The 13,065-nt window shown below is 47.5% G+C and overlaps 2 protein-coding genes across 5 annotated transcripts in view; one reads left to right on the forward strand and one right to left on the reverse strand.

Annotated features, from left to right (window-relative positions):
• ZNF544 (zinc finger protein 544) overlaps positions 1–13,065 on the reverse strand; it is a 276,321-nt gene that overhangs the window by 60,456 nt on the left and 202,800 nt on the right. The gene's annotated exons all lie outside the window — the stretch shown is intronic.
• ZNF329 (zinc finger protein 329) lies at positions 235–12,732 on the forward strand. Of its 3 annotated transcripts, none has more exons than XM_059665589.1 (3): positions 235–434; positions 4,662–4,790; positions 9,543–12,732. In XM_059665589.1, exon 3 carries the CDS (start codon positions 9,689–9,691, stop codon positions 11,306–11,308), a length of 1,620 nt encoding a protein of 539 aa, XP_059521572.1. In that variant the 5' UTR covers positions 235–434; positions 4,662–4,790; positions 9,543–9,688; the 3' UTR covers positions 11,309–12,732. The 3 variants fall into 3 exon arrangements, with proteins under 3 accessions (XP_059521572.1, XP_059521571.1, XP_059521573.1); XM_059665588.1 differs by having other exon boundaries at positions 9,669–12,732; XM_059665590.1 differs by lacking the exon at positions 235–434 and adding an exon at positions 1,059–1,482 and having other exon boundaries at positions 9,669–12,732.

Here is a 13,065-nt window from a genome sequence, read left to right on the forward strand (position 1 = left end):
AAAAAAAAAGCCTGGTGTCCCCGGGATCCTCCCCAAGCGCCCTAAGGACCCTGACTTCAAGGACCCGCTGTCATTGCGCCTGGCGGCCGCTAGATGGCGCTGCGGACCAGGCGGAGGCGACCCGCGGGGAAATGGGGCGCGCGGGAGGCCTTCTGCGCCGGTGTCAGCCAATCAGAGCCCCTCCCTGTGAGCCAATCAGAGCCCCTCCCCCGCGGGCGACACCCGAAATCTCTGGAACAGTCACCTGAGAAGAACTAAACATCACACGGCAGCGGCCGCCCTCACAGCACGCTGCGCGCGGCGGCGCCTCCGGGGACGCGCACATCCGGGTCCCGGCGCGCGCGCACGCACGCACGCGCACGCGCACTCGCCCCAACATGGCGGCCGCCGTCCCCGCCGCTGCCCCCGCCGCCGCCGCCGCCTTCCCGCTTGCGGTGAGTCCGCCGCGCCCCCTTGTCTCTCGGGGTCTCGGTTTCCCTCCGCGGGGAGGACCTGCCGGGTCCCGCTGGGGCGCGAGCGGCGCGTTGCGGGCGGGAATCGGAGTCGGTGGGCGCGGTCGGCTCGCGGGGCGATTTCGGCGCAGCTCGGCGACCCGTGAGGACGCCCCCGGGGCGGGGGGTGAGGACGTTCCTTTGGGCGTGAGGACCCCCGGCCTTCCCGGGCTTCGGGGAGCTCCGCCGGGCCGCGGGGTGTCTGTCGGGCCCGCCTCAGGGACCGCTCGGCGCCCGCCCGCCTGGTGTCCGGGCCGCGGGGTGACCCGCCTCCCGCCTGCAGGGCCGCGGGGTGACCCCTCTCCCGCCTGCAGGACGACCCCTCTCCCGCCTGCAGGACGACCCCTCTCCCGCCTGCAGGGCTGCGGGGCGACCCCCTCTCCCGCCTGCAGGGCTGCGGGGTAACCCCTCTCCCGCCTGCAGGGCGACCCCACTCCCGCCTGCAGGGCTGCGGGGTGACCCCCCCCCGCCCCCTGAACACCCGCCTCGTGAGGTCTCCGTGCGGTTCCCCTGAAGGCCGTGTTTTCCCATCTGTTTTATGGCCGTTTTTTTGCGTTTTCTCTGCCTTGGTTTTCGGGGTTCGTTTCCTTGGCTCCTCTCCCCGCAGGAGTCCATGGTGAGTTTTCCTGCAGATGGAAAAGGGGGGCCCTGGCGCCCCCTTATGCCGACCCGTGAATGCCTCCTGTGCTTGGTCTCATAGACAGGAGGTCCCCCAAAGTGTAGACACACTTCGAGTAACCATAGAGGCAGCGTTTAGTAAGGTGCGTTTCATTTTATTTTTAAAAATATATATTTTTATTGATTCCGGAGAGGAAGGGAGAGGGGAAAGGCAATACACACATCAGGGATGAGAGAGAGTCATGGACCGGCTGCCTCCTGCACACACACACCATCGAGCCTGCAACCCGGGCCTGTGCCCTTGACTGGAATCGAACCCGGGACCCTTCAGTCCGCAGGGCGATGCTCTACCCACTGAGCCACACCAGCTAGGGTGCGTTTCATTTTAAAATTGTAATGGAATAGGCGGGGGATTGTTAAGGGGGGGGGGGGAGGAGACATATGTACTACTCTTTGTAATACTTTAAGCAATAAAACAATTTTTTTAAAAAAATATATTTCTTTACTGATTTCAGAGAGGAAGGGAGGAGGAGAGAGAGAGAGAGAAACATCAATGATGAGAGAGAATCTTTGATCGGCTGCCTCCTGCACGCCCCCTACTGGGGATCGAGCCGCAACCCAGGCCTGTGCCCTCGGCCGGAATCGAACCTGGGACCCATCGGTCCCCAGGCTGGGGCTCTGTCCACTGAGCCAAGCCGGCTAGGGCAATAAAACAATTTTTTAAAAAAGTGATAAAAAAAAGAAAAGAAAGAAAACAGCCAACAGACTAGCCGTCCAATATAAATGGGTCAAAATTAAACCTATATTTTTTGTGAAAAAAATAAAATTAAATTAAATTAAAAAAATTGTAATAGAATCAGCTGTTAAAGTGTGTACACATTTTTTTTAGGGGGGGGGGTGAGGCACGCTGTATTTCTCCCTGTCATCCGTTAAATATTTTGGGGGGAGACATTTAAATTGAGTGGCAGGCACCATGGAGCTTCCTCCTTAAATACCTCCCTGTGCTTCACATCAATTAGAGTTCAATACTATTTTTTTAGGGGAAAAATATAATTTTTATTTCTTTTCCTTATTGATTAAGGTATTACATATGTGTCCTTATCGCCCCATTGCCCCCCTCCCCCCTCCCCCACTCATGCTCTCACCCCCTGGTGTCTGTGTCCATTGGTTAGGCTGATAGGTATGCATACAAGTCCTTTGGTTGATCTCTCCTCAATAATATTTAAAAAAAATTTTTTTAAGAAACTTATTACTACTATTTTAGAGAGAGAGAAGGGAGGAGAAACATTGACTTGTTGTTCCACTTATTTATGTATTCGTTGGTTGATTCGAGTTCAGAACTCTTGTTGTTGTTTTTTTAATTTCGAGGCACAATTGAGGCACAGATCTTCGTTGTGCCACTGGATGAGTTTGGACAAATGCAACCCAAACCTCAGAATTATCATCACCCGAGAAAGATCACTTAGACTTGGCCAATTTATTTTATTTTTTAATATATTTTTATTGATTTTTTTACAGAGAGGAAGGGAGAGGGATAGAGAGTTAGAAACATCGATGAGAGAGAAACATTGATCAGCTGCCTCCTGCACGCCCCCCACTGGGGATGCGCCCGCAACCAAGGACCATGCCCTTGACCGGAATCGAACCCAGGACCCTTCAGTCCGCAGGCCGACACTCTATCCACTGGGCCAAACCGGTCAGGGCGTATTTGGCCAATTTAAAAAAATTGGGGGGGGGGAATAAAAATATAAATAAATAAATAAATTTGGTTGTTAGGCACTGGGGCTTATGAAAATGTTTTCAGAACCAAACCTTTGTGTGGTGTATTTTCCCCCAAGTGACTTTCCTCCGTTCTGTGGCTTGTTTTCTCTCCCTTCCCAGCCCGCTTTTTAAAATTTAATTTTCCAATGACAGTTGACATTCAATGTGTTAGTTCAAGGTGTACAGCGTAGTGGTTAGCCATTTATATAATTCATGAAGTGATCCCCCTGAAAAATCTGGGGCCCACCTGGCATCCATACATAGTGATTACAATACTATTATTATGTTAATAATAAAGTATTATGCACTTAATTTTTATTATCATTATTATTTTTAATCCTCATCTGAAGATAGGTTTTACTGATTTTAGAGAGAGGGGAAGGGGGGATGAAGGGAGGTAGTAAAGGAGGGAGGGAGGAAGGGGGAGAGAGAGAGAGATGGGTTGCCTGCTCTTACGACCACAGGGATGGAACTCGAAACCTAGGGATGTGCCCTGGTCAGGAATTGAACCCAGAACCTTTTGGAGTATGGGATGGTGTTCCTGCCAACTGAGCCACCTGGTCAGGACTTAAAGTAATTATTGATAGATATGTGGTGACTGACATTTCATTATATTTTTTTCTTCTTTTTTTTAAAGAAGTCCCTTTAACATTTCTTGTAACACCGGTTTGTTGGTGATGAGCGCCTGTATCTTTGTCTTGCCTGGGACCAACTTTTTATTTATTTACTTATGTATTTATTTATTAATTAAATATATTTTTTATTGATTTCAGAGAGGAAGAGAGAGGGAGAGAGAAACATCAATGTTGAGAATCACTGATGGGCTGCCTCCTGCATGCCCCCTACTGGGAACAGAGCCCGCACCACAGCCATATGCCCTGACCTGGTTCATATGGCTGGTTTGGCTCAGTGGATAGAGTGTTGGCCGGTGGACTGAAGAGTCCCGGGTTCGATTCCGATCAAGGGCACATGCCTGTGTTGTGGGCTTGATCCCCTGTAGGGAGCGTGCAAGAGGCAGCTGATCAGTGATTCTCTCTCATCATTGATGTTTCTATCTCTCTTTCCCTCTCCCTTCCTCTCTGAAACATATATATGTATATATATATGAAAAGTTGCAGGAACAGTTCAATGAACACTTGTAAAACCATCCAGATTTTCAAGTTAATACTTTGCTACATAAGCTTTACCTTTTTTTCTCCCTGTCTCAAACACACACACACACACACACACACTATGTATTTTACACACATATGCACTATATTTTACACACGTACACACTATTTTGCACACATACACTGTATATTTTACACACACTGTATATTTTACACGTGTACACACGCTAAGAGGATAAAGGGTTGATCACTCACATAATGAGGCCGTCTTGGGAGAGCAGGGCAGTGCTCTCAGGATAACCCAAAGTAGCCTCGGCGAGCAGGAACAGGAGACTGACTGGTTGGGCTTTTCTTGTGAGTGGAGAGTGGAGCTGGGATGAGGGTGGCCTCACCTTGCTTGGGGCTTGCGTGGTTAGAACTTCCTGCCAACTCCAAGGGGACAGATAGCATCAGGCTTTTCTGTAAGCCTCCTTAGATGTCGGGTGGAAGGAGGTGACGGGGAGGGGATGGTGCTGGAAAGCTGGCAGCAGTCAGTCATCAAACACGGAGTCAGACTTTATCACAATGGTAGTCAGGTGGGTGACTGTGTGAGGACAGGGCTCAAGTTGGTGGCAACAGTTTATTTTTGTTAAAGAATACGTCATTTGAACAAGCAGACATTATCGTGTTTGGTCCACAGAGATGGCAGGAGCCATGCGATGGGCTTGTACAGCTGAGGTCTGGCAGCCACTGACGCCAAACATGCAGGCACTGGCCTCAGCGGATTTCTCTGCAGCGTCATAGAGACGGGGGATAAGGCCCTTCAGAGGTGAGTGCCTGGGGAAGGAATTCTACACGATCTTGGCTCATCCTATAAAACTGTTACTGCATGGAGTCTTAACGCACCAGAATCGGGCCGTGTGGGGTCTAGGCCAGTGGTTATGACCCTGACAGACTCAACACCTGCTTTTTTTTTTTGCTACTTTTTAAAAACAATGCAGATTTATTGAGAGATAATTCACAAACCATTACCTTTCACCATCTTAAGGTATAAAATTCAGTGGTTTTCACCATTGCCAATAACAATTTTAGAATATTTTTATCATCCCCAAAATGAAAGCTTGTGCCCCTTAGCAGCCACTCCCCCTCTCCTCGATCCCTTTCAGCCCATGGCAGTCCTTCATCGACTCTCTGTCTCTGTATTTGTGAGTTCTGGACATTCCATAAAAATGGAAGCACAGCATGCAGTCTTTGGTGTTGGCTCCTGTTGCTTAGCGTAATATTCTCAAGGTCCATCCGCCTTTGTAGTGCGTATTGGTACTTGGTTCATTTCTATGGGTGAGTAATACTGTGTGGCTATACCATACGGTGTGTATCCGTTCATCAGCTGATGGACATTTGAGTGGCTTCCGCTTTTCCGGATATTAATGTATAATGTTCTGTGAACATGCATGGACAAGGTTTTTGTGTGTGTTGTGTGGACATGTGTTCATTTCTCTTGGACAAGCTAGGAGTGGAACTGATTATAGAGATGGAGTGGGAGTGAAGTAGTAGCTCACTGTGGTTTCAGTTTGCATTTTCATGAGGGTTAATGGTGTTGAGCATCTTTTCCAATACACAATTATGTTTATTGGCAGTTTGTATATCTTCTTTGGAGAACTGTTTATTCAGATCCTTTGCCCATTTATTAAATGGGTTCTTGATCTTTTTGTTTGTTTTTTTAAGAATCTTTTAAAAAATATGTGTTTTTTATGGATTTCAGAGGGAGAGAGAGAAAGATACACTGATCGGCCGCCTCCTGTGTATCCCCTAATGGGGATTGAGCTCGCAACCCACCTGGGCATGTGCCCTGACGGGGAATCAAACCAGTAATTTCCTGATGTTCCACCAGCTGAGCCACACTGGGTAGGCAGGTTATTGATCTTTTTATTATTGAGTTGGAAGAGTTATTTATTTACTCTGGATACCAGTGCTTTACCAGGTATATGACCTGCAAGTATTTTATCCTAATCTGTGGGTGTCTTTTCACTTTCTTAGTGATGTTATTTGAAGCACAAAAGGTTTTAATTACCTACTTTTTTTTTTGTCACTTGTGCTTCTGATGTAAACAAATTTCTGAAGATTGACAACTGTTCTTCTTTTAGGAGTTTTAGTTTTAGATCTTAAATTTAGGCCTGCCATCCACTTTGAGTTGACTTTTGTGTAATGCTCACTTTTTATGATCAAGTTTGTCGTGTGCCTTTTACCATCCTGAAAGGAATTTTATAGATAACATTACATATCCACATAATTAAAAAAATTCTCAAGTCATATGTGCAGGTAAAGAGTCAATGAAAGGAAAGTATTAAAATATTTGTTTCTATATTTAAGGACTTGGGCGCAGCTACCCTAGAAGACGTAGGAAGCAGTCCCGTGTTGGAGACTGTAGGTTTGGATGAAGAGAAACAAAACGGTCAGGAATCATCGTCTTCAGTGCAGTTGAGTGAGGCGAGCTATGGGTGGGTGCTGCTGGAACACTGAGGATCGGGGAAGTGGATCCAGACGGAGTGTGTGAAACAGGAAAGGAAGGAAGGCAGCACCTTGGTGGGGCCAGGCTCTGAGTGCTTACACTAGAAGGCACCCCAGGCATCCAGGTGAACGGGGTCTTATCCACAGGCGAGTAACCCCGTGTCATGACCTGGAACGGCATCAGGACAAGTTACCACAGAAAGTTCTCCAGACCTGAGGTCTCAGCAAGTGCTGAGGCAGCGTTCAGTGTGTGAAGAGCCTTGGAGGGCCATGGGAAGAGAAGGACAGACTGGGCTCAGAGCAGTGGATGGTGGCTGTCGGAGGACAGGGCCAGAGGATGGGGGAAATGGGGGTACTCGCTGCCCGGGCTGGTATGGCTCAGTTGGACGTCATCCCATGAACCGAAGGGTTGCTGGTCAGGGCATACGCCAAGGTTGTGGCTGCCTCCTGCACGTCCCCTGCTGGGGATCGAGCCTGAAACCAGGGCATGTATCCCGACCGGGAATGGAACTGGTGACCTTTCAGTGCACTGGAGGACACTCAACCAACTGAGCCATACTGGCCAGTCCTACGGCAACATTTTATCTGGTCTGTGCTGGATTTATTTAAATACACGTTTATCATTTCCTTTTCTTTCCTTTTTTTTTTTCTTTTTCTTTTGCAGGGTGGTGGTGGTGGTGGTATGTTTTCCTGAAGAACAACTTCTCTATTATTTTTTTAAATTCTCTGTATTGATTTTAGAGAGTGAGAGAGGAAGGGAAAGAGAGAGAAACAACGATTTGCTGTTTCATTATTGATGTATTCATCGGATGAGTCCATAGCCTTGGCATATTGGGACAACGCTCTAACCAACTGAGCCACCCAGCCAGAGCTTCACTTTTGCACAATTACATATTTGATAGTTTTTCCCTCCGCACTTTGAAAGTAACCTGCCATTACCTGCAGGTTCTAGTTTGCTATGGAGGGGTCCATCACGATACTTTTCTTTTTTAAAAAAAACAAACCAAAAAACTTTAATGTATTTTTATTCTGTTATATGTGGAACTTTGTCAGCTCTTTTTTAAAAAAAAAATATTTTATTGATTTTTTACAGAGAGGAAGAGACAGGGATAGAGAGTTAGAAACATCGATGAGAGAGAGACATCAATCAGCTGCCTCCTGCACACTCCCCACTGGAGATGTGCCCACAACCAAGGTACATGCCCTTGACCGAAATCGAACCCAGGACCCTTCAGTCCTCAGGCTGACACTCTATCCACTGAGCCACACCGATTAGGGCAATCACAATACTTTTCATTTCTTTACCAGTGCTGAGTCTTCTCCCTGCTGGTCTTTATGACTGTCACCTCCCCCTGTCGTTGTGGCTCAGTTGGTTGAACATCCATGCACCAAAAGGTCCCTGGTTCGATTCCTGGTCAGAGCACATGCCCAGGTTGTGGTTGATCCCCAGTGGTGGGCATGCAGGAGGCAGGCAATCGATGTTTCTCTTTCACATTGAAGTTTTTCTCTCTCTTTCTCCTTCTCTCCCTCTCCCTTCCAATCTCTAAAATCATTTAAAAAAAATTTATTTTTTAAAAATAAAAACATTTTTAAAAATTTAAAATGTGTCTCCTTGGTATCGAGTAATGTGGACTTATGCTCGGGACTCATGCTTTCTGAGCCTGAGATGGCTGTAGGAGGATTCACTGGGTGAGAAATGTGCCCATTTTATGTTTCAGCTGCTGCTAACAGATCACCAACTGGTTGTCCACTTCCAATGCCCGCCAACTCTTTATGACCTGCCCAAGCTTTATGTTTTCATACCTTGTTTTACTTTTTTATTTTTCAATTTATTTACTGATTTTAGAGAGAGGAAGAGAGAAAGAAACATTGATTTGTTGCTCTAGTTGTTTATGCATTCATTGTTTGATTCTTGTATGTGCCCTGACCGTGGATCAGACCCACACCCTTGGCATATGGGGACTACACTCTAACCAACTGAGCCACCCAGTCAGATCCCTTGTTTTACTTTTACTAGTATGAAGTGTGCATATTTTGTGTTATTTTTTGTTGTTGTTAATCCTTACCAAGGATATTTTTTCTTTTTTCTTTTAAAAAAATATATATATTTTATTGATTTTTTTACAGAGAGGAAGGGAGAGGGATAGAGAGTTAGAAACATCAATCAGCTGCCTCCTGCACACTCCCTACTGAGTATGTGCCCGCAACCAAGGTACATGCCCTTGACCGGAATCGAACCTGGGACCCTTGAGTCCACAGGCTGACGCTCTATCCGTTGAGCCAAACTGGTTAGGGCAAGGATATTTTTTCCATTGATTTCTAGAGAGAGTGGAAGGGAGGGGAGAAGGGGAAGAGAGAGAGAGAGAGATGGATGTGAGAAAGATACATCGATTGGTCGCCTCCCCTGCATATAACCTGACCTGGGAGCAGGGATCAAGCCTGCAGTCCAGGTACATGCGCTTGACCCAGAATCGATGCATGGGCCAGTGCTCTGACCACTGAACCACTGGTTGTGCTGTATTTTGTGTTCTTGTAGTTGCACTTTGATCTTGGGCAGTGTGGTTTAGAGATTGGAACATCATCCATGCACTTAAGGGCCATGGTTTGATTCCCAGTCAGGACACATATGAGAGGCCACTGATTGATGGCTCTCTGTCACATCAATATTCCTCTCTCTCTCTCTAAAATCCATAAAAACATATCCTCCAGTGAGGATTAAAAAGAAGTTGCAGAAGCCCTAGCTGGCTTGGCTCAGTGGATAGAGCGTCGACCTGCGAACTGAAGAGTTCTGGGTTCGATTTTGGTCAAGGGCACATGCCCGAGTTGCAGGCTCGAACCCCAGTGCGGGGCATGCAGGAGGCAACTGGTCGATGATTCTCTCTCATCATGGATGTTTCTATCTCCTCCTTTCCTCTCTGAAATCAATAAAAATATATTTTAAAAAACAAAAGTAAAATAAAACTTTCCTTGTGTTTTCCCTTTAAAAAGCAAATTAAAAAACCTCTCTGTAGCTCTCTCTGACCCTGTTCTTCTCCTCATCCCCTGATTCTCAATTTATCTCCCCCTGGTACAGATAGGAATTTGAGAAAGAAAACAAGTGAAAGAGCACACCCCTATCCCTGCCTGTCACCATTTTTATTATTCTTGAAGACATCGCTCCATGTATTGAACTCCGTCTTTTTCCTTCTTCACTTTTCAGCCTGCAACACGAGACTGAAAATGACAGCTCAGAGTATTCCTGAGGAAGCGCTACCGTGTGACGTGGAAATGGAAGGATTTACAAGGAAGGACCCCCATGTCACCATCCCAGGTGACAGGTGGGACTCTAAGAACTGGGAGGGACACCTGAGACAATTAGCTTTACCTAGGGAAAAGCCTGGGGCTCAGGAAGCAATTGGTGAGTATCCTGGACTTGGGAGGCCTTTGGGTGCCAGCTCTGACCTTCCAACATCTCGGAGGATTCCTGCCACACATGGTTTCCGTGTACATGACTCAGAGGGTATACGTGTGGATTGTGACCCAGTTTTACGTGGTTCTCAAAGAAGTTGTGTAGCTACAAGAACTGGTGACAGTGTTGCCTGTGAGGAAGCCTTCTGCCATTCCATGGAAGTGATTCAACCACTGGGAAGAAATCCAATGAGAGAGAACCTCTATAAATACCCTGAAAGTGTTGAGTCTTTCAGCCATTTTAGCCCTCTTGGTGAACAACAGATAACAAAACGAGGGAAGAAGCTATATGAAGGCCAGGACTTTGGGGCCATCTTTACCTTGACTTCATCTCTTAATGAAAGCAGGAGAAGCCACCCTGGGGAGAAGCTGTATAAATGTACGGAATGTGGCAAGTGCTTCAAACGGAACTCTTCTCTAATTTTGCATCACCGTACTCACACTGGAGAGAAACCTTATACGTGCAACGAGTGTGGAAAATCCTTCTCCAAGAACTATAATTTGATTGTGCATCAAAGAATCCACACAGGAGAGAAGCCCTACAAATGCAGTAAGTGTGGGAAAGCCTTCAGCGATGGGTCAGCTCTGACACAACACCAGAGAATTCACACCGGGGAGAAACCTTACCAATGCCTGGAATGTGGAAAGACCTTCAACCGAAACTCATCCCTGATTTTGCATCAAAGAACTCACACGGGGGAAAAACCATACCGATGTAACGAGTGCGGGAAGCCTTTCACAGACATCTCCCACCTCACCGTGCATCTCAGGATCCACACTGGGGAGAAGCCCTATGAATGCAGCAAGTGTGGGAAGGCTTTCCGGGACGGCTCGTACCTCACTCAGCACGAGAGGACTCACACCGGAGAGAAGCCCTTTGAGTGTGTGGAGTGTGGGAAGTCCTTCAACCGTAACTCTCACCTCGTCGTGCATCAGAAAATCCATTCTGGGGAGAAGCCCTACGCGTGTAAAGAGTGTGGGAAGACGTTCATCGAGAGCGCTTACCTCATCCGGCACCAGAGAATTCACACTGGCGAGAAGCCCTATGGCTGCGACCAGTGTCAGAAGCTTTTCAGGAACATCGCTGGCCTCATCCGGCACCAGAGGACTCATACTGGGGAGAAGCCCTACGAGTGTAGTCGGTGCGGCAAAGCCTTCAGGGACAGCTCCTGCCTGACCAAGCACCAGAGAATTCACACCAAGGAGGCCCCGTACCAGTGTCCAGAGTGTGGGAAGTCCTTCAAACAGAACTCCCACCTTGCAGTACATCAGAGACTCCACAGCAGGGAGGGTCCCGGCCAGTGTCCCCAGTGTGGGAAAATGTTCAGAAGGAGCTCAGCCCTGGTCCGACATCAGAGGACACACCCTGGAGAGCAGCCCATGGAAGCATAATGGATGTGGGCACGCTCGTTTCCTGAGTGCCCTTGAAAACCTGTGTGAGCAAGGGGTGTCTTCAAGGGTGACTTCTCCCAGTCAGTACAAAATAATTTTTTTTAATTTGAGTGATGAAATCTGTGTGTGTGTGTGTGTGTGTGTGTGTTTTTAATTTATTGATTTTTTTTGAGAGCGAGACACTGATTTGTTGTTCCCCTTAGGCATTCATTGCTTGATTCTTGTTATGTGCCCCGAACAGGAATTGAACCCGCAACCTTGGTGTATTGGGATGACACTCTAACCAACTGAACTACCTGGCCAGGCCCGAGAATTTGTTTATTTTTTTTTTTAAGGGATAAGTAAGTCACCTGCAATGCTCCCCCCCCCCCCTCGGGATAATCATCATTAGTATTCTGGCGGCCTTCCTTTCCCCCATCTCCTTACATGTACAGAATTTTGCATGTATGGGGTCCCATCACACATGTGGCTTTTAAGTATAGAAACTTATTTTTAAGTGTTTCTCTTCCATATCCAGTAAATGGAATGTGAGGCATTCCTTGCCCATATTGTTAAGTTGATAGATTACGAACTCCTGGAGGGAACCCAGGAGGGCGGTACACGTGGCAAAGGCCTCGGGGATGATCACCCCACCCTGTACGGAACATGAATACGCTGACACTGGAATAACACCTTTGGGAGACACCCAGCTGCCCCTGCGTGAGAGTGCGTGGACTGGAGAGAACCTGTGAATGTGTTCAGTGACTAATCATTCTGACGAATCCTTGAAATCAGGAGTGTCTGCCTGTTCTACGTAAGCAAACCCTTAGCAGAATCCAGTGTGATCAGTGAGAGCAGCTTTCAGCAGGAGCTGTACTGACTCGTCTGGATCAGCAGTGATGTCCCGGGGAGAGGCCCCCACGATGGTCCACACCACAGCAGACACAGAACTCAAGGAGGTTGCTGTTTGGATGTATCCCCGCCTGCCGGGTGCTGAGGACTCGTTTCAGAAGAGGCACTTGGAGGAGGATGTTGCTTGAGAACGAACAGTGACATTATCTTCCCTAACCATTTGTACACTGTAGCCGTCTATAGATGCAAGCGGCGGACCTTTTCTAATTAGATTGAAGCTATTGTGGCCGTTAACTGGTGAAGGGAAGACGGAGCACAGGGAACGGGCTGCAGGCTGCTGTAGGAATGAGGCACCACTTTAGTCGTTGAACCAGAATGACTGAGCTGGTATGTTTACCTTTTATTGTCCACTTAGGACACTTCTGACGTGTTCGATCCTGAACCATAATTATGAAGGTTTTGTGGCCATATTGAAATGTTACAGTGGGGCAGGCAACAACAGAAAATGGCATAAAGTAGAAGATTTGCCATGTGAAGGTGTGTTTACGTGTGGATGTTGTTCGTGGAGAAATAAATGTGGTTTTCTTAGGGAACTGCAATGGTGTATGATTTTCTCTCTCTGTTACAAGTCACACATTGTTGCTGTAATAATTTCAAGAAGAATACAAGGGCCCAGGACATAATAAGTTCCTTCTTAGGAACGTGGATTATGAGGGGGTGTCACTGTGGAGGAGATGGCGGGCCTCAGAGAAGGAGGAGCAGGAGGCCAGAGAGGTGAGGGATGACTGGGAACATCCTTCCCGTAGCAGGTGGCCAGGTGAGAGCCACCTCAGCTGTCTGGCATCACATCGGAGACAGGGGTTTTGACTTGCTCCTATGGAGCCAGAGTCACAGTGAAGGCCACTGAGGTCATTAAGGCTACGGTA

Source organism: Myotis daubentonii, chromosome 15 (assembly GCF_963259705.1).
Source record: "Myotis daubentonii chromosome 15, mMyoDau2.1, whole genome shotgun sequence".
NCBI classification, from domain to species: Eukaryota; Metazoa; Chordata; class Mammalia; order Chiroptera; family Vespertilionidae; genus Myotis; species Myotis daubentonii.